The sequence below is a fragment of the Oncorhynchus mykiss genome, unplaced genomic scaffold (assembly GCF_013265735.2).
Source record: "Oncorhynchus mykiss isolate Arlee unplaced genomic scaffold, USDA_OmykA_1.1 un_scaffold_85, whole genome shotgun sequence".
Classification (NCBI taxonomy): Eukaryota; Metazoa; Chordata; class Actinopteri; order Salmoniformes; family Salmonidae; genus Oncorhynchus; species Oncorhynchus mykiss.
In genome coordinates this window covers 1641769-1666148 of record NW_023493658.1, presented here as the reverse complement: position 1 = coordinate 1666148, position 24380 = coordinate 1641769, and the positions used below count along the sequence as shown (strand labels likewise).

Below are 24380 nucleotides of genomic sequence, written 5' to 3'. Positions count from 1 at the left end.
CAGTCATAATATCAGACCACCCCAGTCATAATATCAGACCACCCCAGTCATTTTATCAGACCACTATCACCCCAGTCATATTATCAGACCACCCCAGTCATATTATCAGACCACTATCACCCCAGTCATATTATCAGACCACTATCACCCCAGTCATATTATCAGACCACTATCACCCCAGTCATATTATCAGACCACTACAGTCATATTATCAGACCACTATCACCCCAGTCATATTATCAGACCACTATCACCCCAGTCATATTATCAGACCACCCCAGTCATATTATCAGACCACTAACACCCCAGTCATATTATCAGACCACTATCACCCCAGTCATAATATCAGACCACCCCAGTCATATTATCAGACCACTATCACCCCAGTCATATTATCAGACCACCCCAGTCATATTATCAGACCACTATCACCCCAGTCATATTATCAGACCACTACAGTCATATTATCAGACCACTATCACCCCAGTCATATTATCAGACCACTATCACCCCAGTCATTTTATCAGACCACCCCAGTCATATTATCAGACCACTATCACCCCAGTCATATTATCAGACCACTACAGTCATATTATCAGACCACTATCACCCCAGTCATATTATCAGACCACTATCACCCCAGTCATAATATCAGACCACTATCACCCCAGTCATATTATCAGACCACTATCACCCCAGTCATATTATCAGACCACTATCACCCCAGTCATATTATCAGACCACCCCAGTCATATTATCAGACCACCCCAGTCATAATATCAGACCACTATCACCCCAGTCATATTATCAGACCACTATCACCCCAGTCATAATATCAGACCACTATCACCCCAGTCATAATATCAGACCACTATCACCCCAGTCATATTATCAGACCACCCCAGTCATAATATCAGACCACTATCACCCCAGTCATATTATCAGACCACCCCAGTCATATTATCAGGCCACTATCACCCCAGTCATATAATCAGACCACTATCACCCCAGTCATATAATCAGACCACTATCACCCCAGTCATATTATCAGACCACTATCACCCCAGTCATATTATCAGACCACCCCGGTCATAATATCAGACCACCCCAGTCATAATATCAGACCACCCCAGTCATAATATCAGACCACCCCAGTCATATTATCAGACCACCCCAGTCATATTATCAGACCACCCCAGTCATATTATCAGACCACTACTGTCTGTTCTTACTGAAGACAGAGCCATGTGTTCCTGCTGTCAGCTATATACCTCGTAGAATTATAGGAAAAGAGTACAACACACACAGTACAACACACACAGTACAACACACACAGTACAACACACACGTTTTCTTCAACAGCGCCAGAAATCCATCTAGTCAGTGGACTCAGAGTGTGTGTGTGTGTCAGAGCAGATGGGGAGAGAGGGGGCACTTTGGGGACAGGGGTGAGGTCACATCTGTGCCTTCCCATCCTCGACCAAGACACACACACACACACCCTCTCCCTCTCTCTCTCTCTCTACCCCCTGCCTCTCTGGTCTTGAAGCTTCCCATTGATTCTGGCTGCTAGGTGCTGTGGGCCATGGTGTCCATGGCAACCTGGAGCAGGCTGAGGCGGCCAAACTTTGAGCTGGCATGAGGTGTGAGTGGCAGAGGAATGTGTGTGTGTGTGTGTGTGTGTGTGTGTGTGTGTAGCCTGGCAGGTGCTGGCTGGGGCGACACCAGTCTATTTAGTATGCAGGGATCTCACTGTGCTGAGGCTCTCCTCTCCTCTCCCCTCCTTCTCTCCTCTCCTCTCCCCTCCTTCTCTCCTTATCTCCTTTCCTCTCCCCTCCTTCTCTCCTCTCCCCTCCTTCTCTCCTTTCCTCTCCTTCTCTCCTTTCCTCTCCCCTCCTTCTCTCTTTTCCTTTCCTTTCCCCTCCTCCCCTCCTTCTCTCCTTTCATTTCCTTTCCTTTCCCTTTGCCTCCTTATCTCCTCTCCTCTCCCCTCCTTCTCCACTACCCTCCTGTCTGGCCCAGACACAGAATAAGAATGATTTGCCCCCCAGACACAAAAAACCACCGCACGCAGACTCACACACACACACACACACACACACACACACACACTACCGCACGCAGACTCACACACACACACACTACCACACGCAGACACACACACACACACTACCGCACGCAGACACACACACACACACTACCGCACGCAGACACACACACACACACACACTACCACACGCAGACACACACACACACTACCGCACGCAGACACACACACACACTACCGCACGCAGACTCACACACACACACACACTACCACACGCAGACACACACACACACTACCACACGCAGACACACACACACACACACACACACTACCACACGCAGACACACACACACACACACTACCACACGCAGACACACACACACACACACACACTACCGCACGCAGACTCACACACACACTACCGCACGCAGACACACACACACACTACCGCACGCAGACACACACACACACTACCGCACGCAGACACACACACACACACACACACACACACACACACACACACACACACACATACTACCACACGCAGACACACACACACACACTACCACACGCAGACACACACACACACACTACCGCACACACGCACACTACCGCACGCAGACACACACACACACACACACACACACACACTACCGCACGCAGACACACACACACACACACACACTACCCCACGCAGACACACACACACACTACCGCGCGCAGACACACACACACACTACCGCGCGCAGACACACACACACACTCACAAAAGCAATATTTTAGCATGGCGTCTTACAGACAGGAAATGGAGCTCATTCCCACCATTTATCATCTGATGTCAGTTAATACCGGTAGGTTGCCCAATGGCCAAGGAGTTGGACCTGTAGCCGGTTCGAATCCCCAGTTGTATTGTATACCGGAATGAGTGCACAAAACATTAGGAACACCTGCTCTTTCCATGACAGACTGACCAGGTGAATCCAGGTGAAAACTATGATCCCTTATTGATGTCACTTGTTAACTCCACTTCTATCAGTGTAGACCTGGTTAAAGATGAAGGGGAGGAGACCAGGTAAAAGATGAAGGGGAGGAGACCAGGTAAAAGATGAAGGGGAGGAGACCAGGTTAAAGATGAAGGGGAGGAGACTGGTTAAAGATGAAGGGGAGGAGACAGGTTAAAGATGAAGGGGAGGAGACAGGTTAAAGATGAAGGGGAGGAGACCTGGTTAAAGATGAAGGGGAGGAGACAGGTTAAAGATGAAGGGGAGGAGACCTGGTTAAAGATGAAGGGGAGGAGACCAGGTTAAAGATGAAGGGGAGGAGACTGGTTAAAGATGAAGGGGAGGAGACAGGTTAAAGATGAAGGGGAGGAGACAGGTTAAAGATGAAGGGGAGGACACCTGGTTAAAGATGAAGGGGAGGAGACCAGGTTAAAGATGAAGGGGAGGAGACTGGTTAAAGATGAAGGGGAGGAGACAGGTTAAAGATGAAGGGGAGGAGAGAGGTTAAAGATGAAGGGGAGGAGACAGGTTAAAGATAAAGGGGAGGAGACGGGTTAAAGATGAAGGGGAGGAGACCAGGTTAAAGATGAAGGGGAGGAGACTGGTTAAAGATGAAGGGGAGGAGACAGGTTAAAGATGAAGGGGAAGAAACAGGTTAAAGATGAAGGGGAGGAGACAGGTTAAAGATGAAGGGGAGGAGACAAGTTAAAGATGAAGGGGAGGAGACCAGGTTAAAGATGAAGGGGAGGAGACAGGTTAAAGATGAAGGGGAGGAGACAAGTTAAAGATGAAGGGGAGGAGACCAGGTTAAAGATGAAGGGGAGGAGACGGGTTAAAGATGAAGGGGAGGAGACGGGTTAAAGATGAAGGGGAGGAGACGGGTTAAAGATGAAGGGGAGGAGACCTGGTTAAAGATGAAGGGGAGGAGACTGGTTAAAGATGAAGGGGAGGAGACAGGTTAAAGATGAAGGGGAGGAGACAGGTTAAAGATGAAGGGGAGGAGACAGGTTAAAGATGAAGGGGAGGAGACGGGTTAAAGATGAAGGGGAGGAGACGGGTTAAAGATGAAGGGGAGGAGACGGGTTAAAGATGAAGGGGAGGAGACAGGTTAAAGATGAAGGGGAGGAGACCTGGTTAAAGGTGAAGGGGAGGAGACCTGGTTAAAGGTGAAGGGGAGGAGACAGGTTAAAGATGAAGGGGAGGAGACCAGGGTAAAGATGAAGGGGAGGAGACTGGTTAAAGATGAAGGGGAGGAGACAGGTTAAAGATGAAGGGGAGGAGACTACTATATAATAACAGCCTCCCACTACTATATAATAACAGCCTCCCTACTACTATATAATAACAGCCTCCCTACTACTATATAATAACAGCCTCCCACTACTATATAATAACAGCCTCCCACTACTATATAATAACAGCCTCCCACTACTATATAATAACAGCCTCCCACTACTATATAACAACTGCCTCCCACTACTATATAACAACTGCCTCCCACTACTATATAATAACAGCCTCCCTACTACTATATAATAACAGCCTCCTACTACTATATAATAACAGCCTCCCACTACTATATAATAACAGCCTCCCACTACTATATAACAACTGCCTCCATAATAATATATAACAACTGCCTCCTACTACTATATAATAACAGCCTCCTACTACTATATAATAACAGCCTCCCACTACTATATAATAACAGCCCCCTACTACTATATAATAACAGCCTCCTACTACTATATAATAACAGCCTCCCACTACTATATAATAACAGCCTCCCACTGCTATATAATAACAGCCTCCTACTACTATATAATAACAGCCTCCTACTACTATATAATAACAGCCTCCCACTACTATATAATAACAGCCTCCCACTACTATATAATAACAGCCCCTTACTACTATATAATAACAGCCTCCCACTACTATATAATAACAGCCCCCTACTACTATATAATAACAGCCTCCCACTACTACTATATAATAACAGCCTCCCACTACTATATAATAACAGCCTCCCACTACTATATAATAACAACCTCCTACTACTATATAACAACAGCCCCCTACTACTATATAATAACAGCCTCCCTACTCCCTACTACTATATAATAACAGCCTCCTACTACTATATAATAACAGCCTCCCACTACTATATAATAACAGCCTCCCACTACTATATAATAACAGCCTCCCTAATAATATATAATAACAGCCTCCCACTACTATATAATAACAGCCTCCCACTACTATATAATAACAGCCTCCTACTACTATATAATAACAGCCTCCCACTACTATATAATAACAGCCTCCCACTACTATATAATAACAGCCTCCTACTACTATATAATAACAGCCTCCTACTACTATATAATAACAGCCTCCCTACTCCCTACTACTATATAATAACAGCCTCCTACTACTATATAATAACAGCCTCCCTACTACTATATAATAACAGCCTCCCACTACTATATAATAACAGCCTCCCGCTACTATATAATAACAGCCTCCCTAATAATATATAATAACAGCCTCCCACTACTATATAATAACAGCCTCCCACTACTATATAATAACAGCCTCCCACTACTATATAATAACAGCCTCCCTAATAATATATAATAACAGCCTCCCTACTACTATATAATAACAGCCTCCCACTACTATATAATAACAGCCTCCATAATAATATATAATAACAGCCTCCCACTACTATATAATAACAGCCTCCCTACTACTATATAATAACAGCCTCCCACTACTATATAATAACAGCCTCCCTACTACTATATAATAACAGCATCCCACTACTATATAATAACAGCCTCCCACTACTATAAAATAACTGCCTCCATAATAATATATAATAACAGCCTCCCACTACTAATATTTAATAATAGCCTGTTGTTGAGCTGAGTATCGACCCTCCATTAACACCCCCCGAGGTGTGTAAAGATGGTTTGTCTCAGTGTGTTTTCTCTGGCACCGCCGGAGCAAACCAAACACATTTAACGGGGGAGTTGAAGGGGGGGGGGGGACCAGCAATCACTTTCCCTCCCACTGCTCTCTGCTGATGCAGTTGGATTTGTTGGTGTGTGTTGATCTTGTATTGATCAGGTTTAGTGGAGTAGAACTAATACTAAGCACAGGGGAGCAGGACTGGTTAAAGAGATGGAGGGAAGAGAGGAGAGAGAGAGAGAACAGGAGGAGTAGGACTGGTTAAAGAGATGGAGGGAAGAGAGGAGAGAGAGAGAGAACAGGAGGAGTAGGACTGGTTAAAGAGATGGAGGGAAGAGAGGAGAGAGAGAGAGAACAGGAGGAGTAGGACTGGTTAAAGAGATGGAGGGAAGAGAGGAGAGAGAGAGAGAACAGGAGGAGTAGGACTGGTTAAAGAGATGGAGGGAAGAGAGGAGAGAGAACAGGAGGAGTAGAACTGGTTAAAGAGATGGAGGGAAGAGAGGAGAGAGAGAACAGGAGGAGTAGGACTGGTTAAAGAGATGGAGGGAAGAGAGGAGAGAGAACAGGAGGAGTAGGACTGGTTAAAGAGATGGAGGGAAGAGAGGAGAGAGAGAGAGAACAGGAGGAGTAGGACTGGTTAAAGAGATGGAGGGAAGAGAGGAGAGAGAGAGAACAGGAGGAGTAGGACTGGTTAAAGAGATGGAGGGAAGAGAGGAGAGAGAGAACAGGAGGAGTAGGACTGGTTAAAGAGATGGAGGGAAGAGAGGAGAGAGAGAGAGAGAACAGGAGGAGTAGGACTGGTTAAAGAGATGGAGGGAAGAGAGGAGAGAGAGAACAGGAGGAGTAGGACTGGTTAAAGAGATGGAGGGAAGAGAGGAGAGAGAGAACAGGAGGAGTAGGACTGGTTAAAGAGATGGAGGGAAGAGAGGAGAGAGAGAGAACAGGAGGAGTAGGACTGGTTAAAGAGATGGAGGGAAGAGAGGAGAGAGAGAGAGAGAGAACAGGAGGAGTAGGACTGGTTAAAGAGATGGAGGGAAGAGAGGAGAGAGAGAACAGGAGGAGTAGGACTGGTTAAAGAGATGGAGGGAAGAGAGGAGAGAGAGAGAACAGGAGGAGTAGGACTGGTTAAAGAGATGGAGGGAAGAGAGGAGAGAGAGAGAGAGAACAGGAGGAGTAGGACTGGTTAAAGAGATGGAGGGAAGAGAGGAGAGAGAGAACAGGAGGAGTAGGACTGGTTAAAGAGATGGAGGGAAGAGAGGAGAGAGAACAGGAGGAGTAGGACTGGTTAAAGAGATGGAGGGAAGAGAGGAGAGAGAGAGAGAACAGGAGGAGTAGGACTGGTTAAAGAGATGGAGGGAAGAGAGGAGAGAGAACAGGAGGAGTAGGACTGGTTAAAGAGATGGAGGGAAGAGAGGAGAGAGAGAGAGAACAGGAGGAGTAGGACTGGTTAAAGAGATGGAGGGAAGAGAGGAGAGAGAACAGGAGGAGTAGGACTGGTTAAAGAGATGGAGGGAAGAGAGGAGAGAGAACAGGAGGAGTAGGACTGGTTAAAGAGATGGAGGGAAGAGAGGAGAGAGAACAGGAGGAGTAGGACTGGTTAAAGAGATGGAGGGAAGAGAGGAGAGAGAACAGGAGGAGTAGGACTGGTTAAAGAGATGGAGGGAAGAGAGGAGAGAGAGAACAGGAGGAGTAGGACTGGTTAAAGAGATGGAAGGAAGAGAGGAGAGAGAGAGAACAGGAGGAGTAGGACTGGTTAAAGAGATGGAGGGAAGAGAGGAGAGAGAACAGGAGGAGTAGGACTGGTTAAAGAGATGGAGGGAAGAGAGGAGAGAGAGAACAGGAGGAGTAGGACTGGTTAAAGAGATGGAGGGAAGAGAGGAGAGAGAGAGAGAACAGGAGGAAAAAGAAGAGTAAAGAGGAGGGGGAAAAGGAGGACGGGTAAAGAAAGGAGAAGAGAGGAATGAGGAGAGAGACAGTTAGTCTGGTGTCAGTGTTAGCAGGAAGCCAGTGCAGCAGAGAACATGACGGAACACAGCCTTCCCCTGCCTGCCCCCTCCTCCTCCTCCTCTCCCTCCTCCCTCGTTCTCCTCTGAGGCTCTCAACAGGATCTGAGAGCAGCTCAGCTCAAGCCCTGACACGTGTGGGGAGAGAGAGAAAGAGAGAGAGCACCAAGGAGGAAGGGGGGCAGAGAGAGGCAAACGGAGATGGAGAGAGAAAGAGAGGGAGAGGGGAAGGAGATAATAAGGAGTGGGAAGGGGAGGGAGGAAGAGAGAGAGGGAGGGAGAGAGAGAGAGAGAGAGGGAGAGAGGGAGGAAGAGAAGGTAATATCCAGCTCTTGTAGATAACGAGAGTAGGGGGGAGGGGAGAGAAGCAGAGCGATGGGGTGATCTCTTTCTCTCAGTCTGCCTTTTTTTTTACACCTCTCTCTCTAGTGAAGGTGGTGTGTGTGTGTGTGTGTGTGTGTGTGTGTGTGTGTGTGTGTGTGTGTGTGTGTGTGTTTAACTTCGGCTCTGGATGAGGGCAGCAGGAGGTGCGCTCGGAGGGGGAGATAACAAAAGAGAGGGATGAAGAGGGAAGAGAGGAGAGACTGATGGGTGAAATAGACCTCACCACAGAGAGAGAAAGAGAGAGAGAGGAAGAGGGGCAGGGAGGGGGGCTGGTGTGTGCCTGTGGGTGTTTGAGTGACCGTGTATGTGTCTGTTTGTTTGCAGTGTGTGTGTGTGTGTGTGTGTGTGTGTGTGTGTGTGTGTGTGTGTGTGTGCCGTGACTCACAGGGCTATTAGCACTAGCAGTGGCAGCAGTACCGCCTGCAGTCACAATGTGGGTTTCACACACACACACACACAACCACACACACACACACACACACACACACACACACACACAACCACACACACGTCGTCGAACCCACCTACCATGCGTCAAATGTAAAAGAACAAAAATGCGAAAATAACACACAACTCAGGCATGTAAACCCCCCCCCCCCCCCCACACACACACACACACACACACCACTTTCACTAGAGAGAGAGGCACACACACCTCGCTCCCATTTAATTGGATGACACCAGCTCTCCAGAGATCTCCACACCTGTCAATCTCATTTCAACCAATCATTATTCAGATCACAGCCTAAGAGACCCACCCACACACATTTATCTTGCTTCAACCCAGCCCAACCCAAAACACACACACACACACACACCATATCTCTCTCTAACCCCCACCTAGCCGCTTCCACGGCGACAGCCTGCCAGCCAGGCACCACCGCCACGGTAACCGTGCCGCCGACGGAGCATAAATTAGCGTCATGGTGATATGCAAAGCGAGGGAGCCGACGACAATTAAAGCTTGACTAACGAGCTTTTGAAGAGCCAGGCTGAAGTCTCTCTAAACAGCTGCTAACAGGATTAGCTTACACACACACACCGTACACACACCGTAAACACACACACACATCGTACACACACGGAGAAAAAGGGGTCTAACCCAGCCACCTGTGAGCCAACACACACACCAGCGTCTACCCAGGGATATACACAGTGGCGCTGTGGGGGATAAACAGTGGTATTATTACCCCTCCTGCAACACACACACACACACACACACACACACACACACACACACACACACACACACACACACACACACACACACACACACACACACACACACACACACACACACACACACACACACACACACACACACACACACACACACACACAGAGAGAGAGATAGGGTTCTAACCCAGCCACCTGTGAGATGACAGTGCTAATATTACCCCTCCTGCAACACACACACACACACCATCAAAGACAAGCATACACACGGCTTTACCCAGGGGGCCGTGGGAGGAGATAAACACTGCCAACATCAACCCCTCCCCGACACACAAACATGTTTCTTTTCCATGTGAGTCAGTCCGATAAGCCCGGTGCTGTTTGATAGACCGTCTGGACCCGTAGAACTCTTTAAAGACCGGTTTCATTTCAAGGGTCAAGTGGGACAACATATGTAAAAACACACAGCAGTATGAATAACGGGTAGGTGGTCTACACACCTTTCTGTTTCCCTCCCAATCCTCCCTTTCCTGCCTCGTTCTCCTCGGTCTTTCACATCCTCTCCTTCTCTCTCACAAAATCTCTCTCCATTTCGTTCCCTTCTCTTTCAGTCTACATCCACTCTATCTCCTATTATCCTGCTTTCCTTCATATAAACCTCTCCCTCAGTCTCTATCTCCTATTATCCTGCTTTCCTTCATATAAACCTCTCCCTCAGTCTCTATCTCCTATTATCCTGCTTTCCTTCATATAAACCTCTCCCTCAGTCTCTATCTCCTATTATCCTGCTTTCCTTCATATAAACCTCTCCCTCAGTCTCTATCTCCTATTATCCTGCTTTCCTTCATATAAACCTCTCCCTCAGTCTCTATCTCCTATTATCCTGCTTTCCTTCATATAAACCTCTCCCTCAGTCTCTATCTCCTATTATCCTGCTTTCCTTCATATAAACCTCTCCCTCAGTCTCTATCTCCTATTATCCTGCTTTCCTTCATATAAACCTCTCCCTCAGTCTCTATCTCCTATTATCCTGCTTTCCTTCATATAAACCTCTCCCTCAGTCTCTATCTCCTATTATCCTGCTTTCCTTCATATAAACCTCTCCCTCAGTCCCTCTCTCCTATTATCCTGCTTTCCTTCATATAAACCTCTCCCTCAGTCTCTATCTCCTATTATCCTGCTTTCCTTCATATAAACCTCTCCCTCAGTCTCTATCTCCTATTATCCTGCTTTCCTTCATATAAACCTCTCCCTCAGTCTCTATCTCCTATTATCCTGCTTTCCTTCATATAAACCTCTCCCTCAGTCTCTATCTCCTATTATCCTGCTTTCCTTCATATAAACCTCTCCCTCAGTCTCTATCTCCTATTATCCTGCTTTCCTTCATATAAACCTCTCCCTCAGTCTCTATCTCCTATTATCCTGCTTTCCTTCATATAAACCTCTCCCTCAGTCTCTATCTCCTATTATCCTGCTTTCCTTCATATAAACCTCTCCCTCAGTCTCTATCTCCTATTATCCTGCTTTCCTTCATATAAACCTCTCCCTCAGTCTCTATCTCCTATTATCCTGCTTTCCTTCATATAAACCTCTCCCTCAGTCTCTATCTCCTATTATCCTGCTTTCCTTCATATAAACCTCTCCCTCAGTCTCTATCTCCTATTATCCTGCTTTCCTTCATATAAACCTCTCCCTCAGTCTCTATCTCCTATTATCCTGCTTTCCTTCATATAAACCTCTCCCTCAGTCTCTATCTCCTATTATCCTGCTTTCCTTCATATAAACCTCTCCCTCAGTCTCTATCTCCTATTATCCTGCTTTCCTTCATATAAACCTCTCCCTCAGTCTCTATCTCCTATTATCCTGCTTTCCTTCATATAAACCTCTCCCTCAGTCCCTCTCTCCTATTATCCTGCTTTCCTTCATATAAACCTCTCCCTCAGTCTCTATCTCCTATTATCCTGCTTTCCTTCATATAAACCTCTCCCTCAGTCTCTATCTCCTATTATCCTGCTTTCCTTCATATAAACCTCTCCCTCAGTCTCTATCTCCTATTATCCTGCTTTCCTTCATATAAACCTCTCCCTCAGTCTCTATCTCCTATTATCCTGCTTTCCTTCATATAAACCTCTCCCTCAGTCTCTATCTCCTATTATCCTGCTTTCCTTCATATAAACCTCTCCCTCAGTCTCTATCTCCTATTATCCTGCTTTCCTTCATATAAACCTCTCCCTCAGTCTCTATCTCCTATTATCCTGCTTTCCTTCATATAAACCTCTCCCTCAGTCTCTTTCTCCTATTATCCTGCTTTCCTTCATATAAACCTCTCCCTCAGTCTCTATCTCCTATTATCCTGCTTTCCTTCATATAAACCTCTCCCTCAGTCTCTATCTCCTATTATCCTGCTTTCCTTCATATAAACCTCTCCCTCAGTCCCTCTCTCCTCTCCCTCAGTCCCTCAGTCCCTCTCTCCTCTCCCTCAGTCTCTTTCTTGCTCTTTGCTTCTTCAGTCTACATCCACTCTATCTCCTATTATCCTGCTTTCCTTCATATAAACCTCTCCCTCAGTCTCTTTCTCCTATTATCCTGCTTTCCTTCATATAAACCTCTCCCTCAGTCTCTATCTCCTATTATCCTGCTTTCCTTCATATAAACCTCTCCCTCAGTCTCTATCTCCTATTATCCTGCTTTCCTTCATATAAACCTCTCCCTCAGTCTCTATCTCCTATTATCCTGCTTTCCTTCATATAAACCTCTCCCTCAGTCTCTATCTCCTATTATCCTGCTTTCCTTCATATAAACCTCTCCCTCAGTCTCTATCTCCTATTATCCTGCTTTCCTTCATATAAACCTCTCCCTCTGTCTCTATCTCCTATTATCCTGCTTTCCTTCATATAAACCTCTCCCTCAGTCTCTATCTCCTATTATCCTGCTTTCCTTCATATAAACCTCTCCCTCAGTCTCTATCTCCTATTATCCTGCTTTCCTTCATATAAACCTCTCCCTCAGTCTCTTTCTCCTATTATCCTGCTTTCCTTCATATAAACCTCTCCCTCAGTCTCTATCTCCTATTATCCTGCTTTCCTTCATATAAACCTCTCCCTCAGTCTCTATCTCCTATTATCCTGCTTTCCTTCATATAAACCTCTCCCTCAGTCTCTATCTCCTATTATCCTGCTTTCCTTCATATAAACCTCTCCCTCAGTCCCTCTCTCCTCTCCCTCAGTCTCTTTCTCCTATTATCCTGCTTTCCTTCATATAAACCTCTCCCTCAGTCTCTATCTCCTATTATCCTGCTTTCCTTCATATAAACCTCTCCCTCAGTCTCTATCTCCTATTATCCTGCTTTCCTTCATATAAACCTCTCCCTCAGTCTCTATCTCCTCTCTCCTCTCCCTCAGTCTCTATCTCCTCTCTCCTCTCCCTCAGTCCCTCTCTCCTCTCCCTCAGTCTCTATCTCCTATTATCCTGCTTTCCTTCATATAAACCTCTCCCTCAGTCCCTCTCTCCTCTCCCTCAGTCTCTATCTCCTATTATCCTGCTTTCCTTCATATAAACCTCTCCCTCAGTCTCTATCTCCTATTATCCTGCTTTCCTTCATATAAACCTCTCCCTCAGTCCCTCTCTCCTCTCCCTCAGCCTCTATCTCCTATTATCCTGCTTTCCTTCATATAAACCTCTCCCTCAGTCCCTCTCTCCTCTCCCTCAGTCTCTATCTCCTATTATCCTGCTTTCCTTCATATAAACCTCTCCCTCAGTCTCTATCTCCTATTATCCTGCTTTCCTTCATATAAACCTCTCCCCCAGTCTCTATCTCCTATTATCCTGCTTTCCTTCATATAAACCTCTCCCTCAGTCTCTATCTCCTATTATCCTGCTTTCCTTCATATAAACCTCTCCCTCAGTCTCTATCTCCTATTATCCTGCTTTCCTTCATATAAACCTCTCCCTCAGTCTCTATCTCCTATTATCCTGCTTTCCTTCATATAAACCTCTCCCTCAGTCTCTATCTCCTATTATCCTGCTTTCCTTCATATAAACCTCTCCCTCAGTCCCTCTCTCCTCTCCCTCAGTCCCTCAGTCCCTCTCCTCTCCCTCAGTCCCTCTCTCCTCTCCCTCAGTCTCTATCTCCTATTATCCTGCTTTCCTTCATATAAACCTCTCCCTCAGTCCCTCTCTCCTCTCCCTCAGTCCCTCAGTCCCTCTCCTCTCCCTCAGTCCCTCTCTCCTCTCCCTCAGTCTCTATCTCCTATTATCCTGCTTTCCTTCATATAAACCTCTCCCTCAGTCCCTCTCTCCTCTCCCTCAGTCTCTTTCTTTCAGTCTCTCTCTCCTCTCTCCTCTCCCTCAGTCCCTCTCCTCTCCCTCAGTCCCTCTCTCCTCTACCTCCGTCCCTCTCTCCTCTCCCTCAGTCTCTTTCTCTTTCAGTCCCTCTCTCCTCTCCCTCAGTCTCTATCTCCCTCAGTCTCTGTCTCTTTCAGTCCCTCTCTCCTCTCCCTCAGTCTCTTTCTCTTTCAGTCCCTCTCTCCTCTCCCTCAGTCTCTGTCTCTTTCAGTCCCTCTCTCCTCTCCCTCAGTCACTTTCTGTTTCAGTCCCTCTCTCCTCTCCCTCAGTCTCTTTCTGTTTCAGTCCCGCTCTCCTCTCCCTCAGTCTCTTTCTCATTCAGTCCCTCTCTCCTCTCCCTCAGTCTCTTTCTGTTTCAGTCACTCCCTCCTCTCCCTCAGTCTCTTTCGTTTTCAGTACCTCTCTCCTCTCCCTCAGTCTCTTTCTGTTTCAGTCCCTCTCTCCTCTCTCAGTCTCTTTCTGTTTCAGTCCCTCTCTCCTCTCTCCTCTCCCTCAGTCTCTTTCTGTTTCAGTCCCTCTCTCCTCTCCCTCAGTCTCTTTCGTTTTCAGTCCCTCTCTCCTCTCCCTCAGTCTCTTTCTGTTTCAGTCCCTCTCTCCTCTCTCTCAGTCTCTTTCTGTTTCAGTCCCTCTCTCCTCTCCCTCAGTCTCTTTCTGTTTCAGTCCCTCTCTCCTCTCCCTCAGTCTCTTTCTGTTTCAGTCCCTCTCTCCTCTCCCTCAGTCTCTTTCGTTTTCAGTCCCTCTCTCCTCTCCCTCAGTCTCTTTCTGTTTCAGTCTCTCTCTCCTCTCTCCTAGTCTCTTTCTGTTTCAGTCCCTCTCTCCTATCCCTCAGTCTCGTTCTGTTTCAGTCCCTCTCTCCTCTCTCTCAGTCTCTTTCTGTTTCAGTCCCTCTCTCCTCTCCCTCAGTCTCTTTCTGTTTCAGTCCCTCTCTCCTCTCCCTCAGTCTCTTTCTGTTTCAGTCCCTCTCTCCTCTCCCTCAGTCTCTTTCTGTTTTAGTCCCTCTCTCCTCTCTCTGTCTCTTTCTGTTTCAGTCCCTCTCTCCTCTCCCTCAGTCTCTTTCTGTTTCAGTCCCTCTCTCCTCTCCCTCAGTCTCTTTCTCGTTCAGTCCCTCTCTCCTCTCTCCTCTCCCTCAGTCTCTTTCTGTTTCAGTCCCTCTCTCCTCTCCCTCCGTCTCTTTCTGTTTCAGTCCCTCTCTCCTCTCCCTCAGTCTCTTTTCTGTTTCAGTCCCTCTCTCCTCTCCCTCAGTCTATTTCTGTTTCAGTCCCTCTCTCCTCTCTCTTCTCCCTCAGTCTCTTTCTGTTTCAGTCCCTCTCTCCTCTCTCTCAGTCTCTTTCTGTTTCAGTCCCTCTCTCCTCTCCCTCAGTCTCTTTCTGTTTCAGTCCCTCTCTCCTCTCCCTCAGTCTCTTTCTGTTTTAGTCCCTATCTCCTCTCTCTGTCTCTTTCTGTTTCAGTCCCTCTCTCCTCTCCCTCAGTCTCTTTCTGTTTCAGTCCCTCTCTCCTCTCCCTCAGTCTCTTTCTCGTTCAGTCCCTCTCTCCTCTCTCCTCTCCCTCAGTCTCTTTCTGTTTCAGTCCCTCTCTCCTCTCCCTCCGTCTCTTTCTGTTTCAGTCCCTCTCTCCTCTCCCTCAATCTCTTTTCTGTTTCAGTCCCTCTCTCCTTTCCCTCAGTCTATTTCTGTTTCAGTCCCTCTCTCCTCTCTCCTCTCCCTCAGTCTCTTTCTGTTTCAGTCCCTCTCTCCTCTCTCCTCTCCCTCAGTCTCTTTCTGTTTCAGTCCCTCTCTCCTCTCCCTCAGTCTCTTTCTGTTTCAGTCCCTCTCTCCTCTCTCTCAGTCTCTTTCTGTTTCAGTCCCTCTCTCCTCTCCCTCAGTCTCTTTCTGTTTTAGTCCCTCTCTCCTCTCTCTGTCTCTTTCTGTTTCAGTCCCTCTCTCCTCTCCCTCAGTCTCTTTCTCATTCAGTCCCTCTCTCCTCTCTCCTCCCCCTCAGTCTCTTTCTGTTTCAGTCCCTCTCTCCTCTCCCTCAGTCTCTTTCTGTTTCAGTCCCTCTCTCCTCTCCCTCAGTCTCTTTTCTGTTTCAGTCCCTCTCTCCTCTCTCCTCCCCCTCAGTCTCTTTCTGTTTCAGTCCCTCTCTCCTCTCCCTCAGTCTCTTTCTGTTTCAGTCCCTCTCTCCTCTCCCTCAGTCTCTTTTCTGTTTCAGTCCCTCTCTCCTCTCCCTCAGTCTCTTTCTGTTTCAGTCCCTCTCTCCTCTCCCTCAGTCTCTTTCTTTTTCAGTCCCTCTCTCCTCTCCCTCAGTCTCTTTTCTGTTTCAGTCCCTCTCTCCTCTCCCTCAGTCTCTTTCTGTTTCAGTCCCTCTCTCCTCTCCCCCAGTCTCTTTATGTTTCAGTACCTCTCTCCTCTCTCCTCTCCCCCAGTCTCTTTATGTTTCAGTACCTCTCTCCTCTCTCCTCTCCCTCAGTCTCTTTCTGTTTCAGTACCTCTCTCCTCTCTCTCAGTTTCTCTCCCGCAAAGGCCCCAATCTTAATAAATCAGCTTCTTTATTGGTGCTGAGTGCTGCTGGCATAGGGGGAAGAGGAGGAGTGGGTGACTGTAGGCATATCATGAACAAGAGAGGAGAGAGAGAGAGACAGAGAGAGACAGAGACAGAGAGAGGGAGAGGGAGAGGGAGAGAGAGAGAGAGAGAGAGTGTGCCTGTTTAAAGGGAAAGAGAGAGAGAGAGAGAGAGAGAGTCTGTTTAAAGGGGGAGAGAGAGGGGGAGTGTCTGTTTAAAGGGAGAGAGAGGGAGAGAGAGAGAGGGAAGCAGAGGGTGTACGCACACCTCCATCTCTAATGACAGTAATTCACTGGTCATGAGCTAATGGGTTTATCCCCTCCTCTTAAAGGGCCAGCGCCACGTTAAACTGCTGCTCGCCTCGTCTCCACTCGATAACACACTGAAGCACACACTCCTTCTAAAGCACACACTCCTTCTGAAGCACATACACACACACCGTTTAGCTAACACAAACACAAAGACTTCCACTCAGACACAGTCACTTTGCATTCAACATAGTATTAGCATTAGCATTTAGCAAGCTAACCAACCCTTAACCGCTAGCTACTAACTACATGGTAGCTCAACGGCAGAGCTCGATACCTGAGGTTGGTTTTAGCGCCTTATCATTATCAAGCTGTGATGGATTGACACCCTATTGAGTAGCCAGCTGCTACGCTAACCACCAGGCTAGGTTAGCCAAACAAATAGCCCCAGCTAGCCGCTATCCTAGTAGTGGGAGAGGCACTCCCATCTGAGCTCAACTGTGACGGGTGGGGGGATATGAAGTACGGATTCGTTAAGCCTAGAGTCGGCGCCCTAAATGACCAACCGATAGACTATCAGGGAGGGAGGAGAGGAAGAGGAGGGAGGAGAGAGGGAGAAGAAGACGCTGCTGTGGTGCGAAGACATCAATACCTTTCACCATTTTTCTATTGCCAGTGCTACTGTAGCTTGTTACTGGGGCAACCGCCCGTCCGGCGCCATTTTATCTTGCGCCTCCCGCCTCCAACGCTGCTCCTTCTAGGAGTTTAAAAAAATCATCAAGGTTCTAGAATCAGAATGTTTCCATGACGAACTGTCAGTTAGAGAGAGAGACGGACTGTCTCACATTGGGCTCATTTTTTAAAACTGGATTCCTGACTGAAAAATGTAAACTACTGTTTGGATCTACACACAGTTACAGTAGTTACAGTAGACAGAGGAGAGAGACAGACAGGAGAGATGTGTTTTCACCAGCTAGCTCCCCTCTCTCAACTACTGTTTGGATCTACACACAGTTACAGTAGTTACAGTAGACAGAGGAGAGAGAGACAGACAGGAGAGATGTGTTTTCACCAGCTAGCTCTCCTCTCTCAACTACTGTTTGGATCTACACACAGCTACAGTAGTTACAGTAGACAGAGGAGAGAGACAGACAGGAGAGATGTGTTTTCACCAGCTAGCTCCCCTCTCTCAACTACTGTTTGGATCTACACACAGCTACAGTAGTTACAGTAGACAGAGGAGAGAGACAGACAGACAGGAGAGATGTGTTTTCACCAGCTAGCTCCCCTCTCTCAACTACTGTTTGGATCTACACACAGCTACAGTAGTTACAGTAGACAGAGGAGAGAGACAGACAGGAGAGATGTGTTTTCACCAGCTAGCTCTCCTCTCTCAACTACTGTTTGGATCTACACACAGTTACAGTAGTTGCAGTAGACAGAGGAGAGAGAGACAGAGAGGAGAGATGTGTTTTCACCAGCTAGCTCTCCTCTCTCAACTACTGTTTGGATCTACACACAGCTACAGTAGTTACAGTAGACAGAGGAGAGAGACAGACAGACAGGAGAGATGTGTTTTCACCAGCTAGCTCTCCTCTCTCAACTACTGTTTGGATCTACACACAGCTACAGTAGTTACAGTAGACAGAGGAGAGAGACAGACAGAGAGAGATGTGTTTTCACCAGCTAGCTCTCCTCTCTCAACTACTGTTTGGATCTACACGCAGTTACAGTAATTACAGTAGACAGAGGAGAGAGACAGACAGGAGAGATGTGTTTTCACCAGCTAGCTCCCCTCTCTCAACTACTGTTTGGATCTACACACAGCTACAGTAGTTACAGTAGACAGAGGAGAGAGACAGACAGAGAGAGATGTGTTTTCACCAGCTAGCTCTCCTCTCTCAAGGCCAAACAGTAACCAGAACTGTTGAGGCCTTGTGTTGAGAGCATCGCTGTCTGAGATGCTGGTCTCAGCGTTGCATATGGGACTTTACAATCCACCCTGTACAATGAACCATTACAGGGAAATAAACAGAACCAAAATGGACACCAGTTTCACCAATTCCACATTGTACAAAGCTCAACCAGAAGACAAGATGGCTCCCGTTCTGCACAGTAATCACCACTATTCACACTGTAAAAAGTGTACCCAGAAAAACAACCAGAGCCATAATGGTGCTCCAATCCCACACAGTAAAAAGCTCTACACAAAGTGACTACCTGTAAACCAGAATCACCAATCACACACAGTAAAAAGCGCCACACAAACTAAACCAGAGCCAAAATGGGTTTCTGCTCCAGTTTCACCAATTCCACATTACGAAGCCTGCAACAGATCCAAAATGGCATCCGTCCTACCTGTCCGTGGGGCTGCATGGCGCTGTAGGGCATGCTCTGGTTCAGCACCTTCTGCTTCATCAGCAGCATCCTCTTCTGCTCCTCGCTGAGGTGAGCCGTCTGGCCCGGGATTGGTCCCTGGGTCTGGCCCGGCCCCGCCCCCTGCACCCCTCCCTGCTGCATGTATGGGGGCATCATGGGGTTCTTGACCTGTGATCCCATGGGCGGGGTCATCCTCTGCCCCATGTGATCGACCCCCATCGTGCTGAAGTGACTCAGCGGCTTTGTGTTGCTGTAGGACAACATGGCTGCCGTTTGCTGTTGTTGTAGTTGTTGTTGTTGTTGTTGTTGTTTAGAGAGGGTGTTCTGTTGGGCGCCCATGTTGTTTGTCTGTTGTTGTTGACTTATCATGCCCATGTGGTTGTGGGGGTTCTGAGGGAGGTAGTTGTTCATGGGAGCTTTGGGGCCGTTGCTCGAGGTCATCCCAGCCACCAGGGGGCCCTGTTGGCCAGGGTTGAAGGCTTGAGGTGGGTACATCATCGGGCTGTTGGGCTTGTCCTGCTGGTTGAAGGCTTGAGGTGGGTACATCATCGGGCTGTTGGGCTTGTCCTGCTGGTTGAAAGGAGCAGAGGCGTAGGGGCTGGTTGGAGCTCCGGCTGGGGACCAGTTAGCCTGCTGCTGTTGCTGCTGTTGTTTCTGCTGCTGCATTAGCTTAGCGCGCTGCTGTGCCGCCATCGCTTTCAGTTGCTCAGCAGGCGACAGTTCAGAGGTCACCGGCCCAGGCCCTTGGATTCCAGTGGGGACTCCAGGGCCATTGGATCCTGTACCCGCCTGGCCCACACCTTGGCCTGGGTTCATCATAAATCCATTCCCTGGTCTGGGGCCGGCCTGCGTCTGGGCCTGGGTGGGCGTCTGCGGCGACCGGGCCACACAGTTGGGGAGAGGGGAGCCTGAGGCCATGGCGACCTGTGGGGACTGCTGCAAAGGCTGCTGGGGCGGTGTTCCGTTGGCGGCGGTGGCAAACTGAGGGCCCGAAGACGACGGCCGGACCTGAGGAGAGGCCATTTCATTTGGTTATTTAGAAATCATTACATTACAGAAAACAGCTACATTTCATATACCAGAGTAACATGGACAACATACTGTAATCACAGGCAGTAGAGGCACAATCACATTTCAATCACATCATAATCACATCACATCACATCACATTCAAACACATCATAATCACATCACATCACATTCAAAAATAAATAAATAATAATAATAATAATAATAATAATAAATATATATACACTGCTCAAAACAATAAAGGGAACACTTAACCTCTTGGTACTAGGGGGCAGTATTTTCATTTTTGGAGAAAACGTACCCGTTTTAAACAGGATATTTTGTCAGGACAAGATGCTAGACTATGCGTATAATTGACAGCTTTGGATAGAAAAATCCAATCCGGAAGTACCCCATGTTTTGAAAGCACTGCATTCCAATGCGTCCCTATTGAGCAGTGAATGGGCTATCAACCAAGATTACTTATTCTCCGTATTCCCCAAGGTGTCTACAGCATTGTTATGTAGTTTTACGCATTTCTGTTGAAGAATAGCCGTAGGCTATTCATTGCGTAAGTGGTCACATGGTGGCTCCGAGAGAGATTCTCGAGTAAAATACAGAGGTGGCCATTACTCCAATCGGTCCTAGTAGAAAAGAATTGTCCCGACGGATATATTATCGAATAGATAATTAGATATTAGAAAAACACCTTGAGGATGGATTCTAAACAATGTTTGCCATGTTTCTGTCGATATTATGGAGCTAATTTGGAATATTTTTCGGCGTTGTGGTGACCGCAATTTCCCGGGCGATTTCTCAGCCAAACGTGAAAAAGAAACGGAGCTATTTCGCCTACAAAAATAATATTTTGGGAAAAAATTAACTTTGGCTGTCTACCTGGGAGTCTCGTGAGTGAAAACATCCGAAGTTCATCAAAGGTAAACTATTTAATTTGATAGATTTTCTGGTTTCCGTGACAAGCTGCTAGCAAGACATAATACTATGCTAGGCTATGATAAACTTACACAAATGATTGTCTAGCGTTGGCTGTAAAGCATATTTTGAAAATCTGAGATGACAGGGTGATTTACAAAAAGGCTAAGCTGTGTTCCAATATATTTCACTTGTGATTTTCATGAACAGGAATATTTTCTAGGAAGATTTATGTCCGTTGCTAATTAGTGTCAGATGATGACAACGATCCCGTTCACGGGGTGGGGTGTCACTACAGGTTAATGAAGCTGAGAGAGAGAAAGGGAGAGAGAGAGAGAAAATGTGTGAGAGAGAGAGAGAGCGAGAGAGAGAGAGAGAGAGAGAGAGAGAGAGAGAGAGAGAGAAAGGTGAGAGAGAGAAAGAGGAGAGAGAGGAGAGAGGAGAAAGAGAGAGAAAAGGTGAGAAAGAGAGAGGAGAGAGGAGAAAGAGAGAGAAAAAAGGTGTGAGAGAGAGAAGGAGAGAGAGAGCGAGAGGGAGAGCGAGAGCGGGCGAGAGAGAGAGGAGAGAGAGGAGAAAGAGAGAGAGAAAAGGTGAGAGAGAGAGAGAGAAAAGGTGAGAGAGAGAGAGAACAGGTGAGAGAGAGGAGAAAGGTGAGAGAGAGAGAGAGAGAGAGAGAGAGAGAGAGAGGAGAAAGAGAGAGAGAGGAGAAAGAGAGAGAAAAGGTGAGAGAGAGAAAGAGGAGAGAGAGGAGAAAGAGAGAGAAAAGGTGAGAGAGAGAGAGAGAGAGAGGAGAGAGGAGAATGAGAGAAAAAAGGTGTGAGAGAGAGGAGAGAGAGAGAGCGAGAGAGAGGAGAGAGAGAGAGCGAGAGAGAAACAGAGAGAGAAAAGGTGAGAGAGGAGAAAGAGGAGAAACAGAGAGAGAAAAGGTGAGAGGAGAAAGAGGAGAAACAGAGAGAGAAAAGGTGAGAGAGAGGAGAAAGAGGAGAAACAGAGAGAGAAAAGGTGAGAGAGAGGAGAAAGAGGAGAAACAGAGAGAGAAAAGATGAGAGAGAGAGAGAGAGAGGAGAATGAGAGAAAAAAGGTGTGAGAGAGAGGAGAGAGAGAGAGAGAGAGACGGAGGAGAGAGAGGAGAAACAGAGAGAGAAAAGGTGAGAGAGAGGAGAAAGAGGAGAAACAGAGAGAGAAAAGGTGAGAGAGAGGAGAAAGAGGAGAAACAGAGAGAGAAAAGGTGAGAGAGGAGAAAGGAGAAACAGAGAGAGAAAAGGTGAGAGAGAGGAGAAAGAGGAGAAACAGAGAGAGAAAAGGTGAGAGAGAGGAGAAAGAGGAGAAACAGAGAGAGAAAAGGTGAGAGAGAGAAAGAGGAGAAACAGAGAGAAAAGGTGAGAGAGAGGAGAAAGAGGAGAAACAGAGATAGAAAAGGTGAGAGAGGAGAAAGAGGAGAAACAGAGAGAGAAAAGGTGAGAGAGAGGAGAAAGAGGAGAAACAGAGAGAGAAAAGGTGAGAGAGGAGAAAGAGGAGAAACAGAGAGAGAAAAGGTGAGAGAGAGAGTAACGCTATAAAGAACAATAGGGTGTGAACCCCTAATAAACCAAGCCAAACGGTACCTGTGGGGAACCCATGGGGACTTGTGCCGCCCCCTGCGCTTGGTTCGTCTGTTGATGAGCCACTGTGGCCATGGGAGGCGGGTCCTGCGGTACTGGGGTCTGATTGGCCGGCCTGGTAAACTCTGCTTCCTTCTTCTCCTCAAAGTCTTCATTGAAGAGGTCCTGCATGTCGTCTTCCGGCACCGTATTGGCCAGCTCATCAATCAGCTCCTGCCACTCCTGGTCATTCAGGTTGATGTCCGAAAACAGCTTGTTCTGATTGGACAAGGACGTGTCCGACGACTCGATCCCTCCCCCGTCGTCGAGCGGCTCCTGTTTCAGGTCTTTGAGGAGTCCGAAGCCGTCCTCCAGGTCTAAGGAACCGTTGAGCTTGACGTTGGGGAGATCGCCGTTGAGCTTGACGTCAGCCGGGCGACCTGAGCCCAAGCCGCTGCCAGGGTGGTTGCCATGGCTACCATTGCTGCCGGGACCGGAGTTACAGTTGTTGACATTCACGTTGTTGTTGTTGTTGTTGACGCTGGGGTTGTTGGGGTTCCCGGTGACTCCCAGTAAGGGCTTGATGTCCATCTGGTGGAGCGGGGAAATGGGGGGGGGCGTTGTTGGGGAGGCCGGGGAGAGAGTCCAGTCCGCCCGATCCTGGTCCGTCTTTTCGTAACCTCTTGGTGGTCGGAGAATAGCTCCCGTCGCAGATCCCATTCTGGTCACCATTGAGGGGCGAGCGTGCGCTGTCCAGTTTCCTCTTCACCGTCTCCTGGAGCTGTGGGACAGGGAAACAGGAAGTGTCAGAGGCCATTTTGGATCTGATGATCAGAAGATATGTTAGCGTGTGAAAGCGTCCTGGGACAACACCTGTACCTGCACATTTCCCAAGTCAGAGCCTATTTAATACATGTCAATGGCACTCACATCAACACAACTGGACAACTTTACATTCAAATGAACTTAAAATCACACGTTAGTTCTGACATGTCTCTTATCGTCGAATGAGGTTAGGGTTAAGTCCAGATAAATAAAGGAAAACATATTTCTTCATAACTGTTTGCTGAGTTAGACCTCGAGAGAAAAGGCAAGAGAGAGAGAGAGAGAGAGAGAGAGAGAGAGAGAGAGAGAGAGAGAGAGACAGAGAGAGAGAGAGGGACACAGAGAGAGAGAGAGAGAGAGAGAGAGAGAGAGAGAGTGAGTGAGTGAGTGAGTGAGTGAGTGAGTGAGTGAGTGAGTGAGAGTGAGAGAGTGAGAGAGAGAGAGAGAGTATACAAATTGATGGAAAGTGGCGTAGGGGGTAAAACATAAGACATTATAAAATCCATGAACACAAACAACAAGTGTGCGGTTAAAATTGGCAAAAAACACACACATTTCTTCACACAGGGTCGTGGGGTGAGACAGGGATGCAGCTTAAGCCCCACCCTCTTCAACATAAATATCAATGAATTGGCGCGGGCACTGGAAAAGTCTGCAGCACCCGGCCTCACCCTACTAGAATCCGAAATCAAATGTCTACTCTTTGCTGATGATCTGGTGCAACTGTCACCAACCAAGGAGGGCCTACAGCAGCATCTAGGTGTTCTGCACAGATTCTGCCAGAACTGGGCCCTGACAGTAAATCTCAGTAAGATCAAAATAATGGTGTTCCAAAAAAGGTCCAGTCACCAGGACCACAAATACAAATTCCATCTAGACACCATTGCCAGAGAGCACACAAAAATCTACACACACCTTGGCCTAAACATCAGCGCCAC

The 24380-nt window shown here is 47.4% G+C and overlaps 1 protein-coding gene across 1 annotated transcript in view; it reads right to left on the bottom strand.

The window, feature by feature from the left end:
* Positions 1 to 24380, bottom strand: part of LOC110517176 (mastermind-like protein 3) — a 307782-nt gene that overhangs the window by 180935 nt on the left and 102467 nt on the right. The window contains exons 2-3 of the mRNA XM_036971891.1: positions 22642 to 23398; positions 19076 to 20104 (exon numbers count right to left, since the gene is read on the bottom strand). Coding sequence (XP_036827786.1) covers positions 19076 to 20104; positions 22642 to 23349 — 1737 coding nt within the window. The 5' untranslated portion in view covers positions 23350 to 23398. The remainder of the gene's footprint in view (positions 1 to 19075; positions 20105 to 22641; positions 23399 to 24380) is intronic.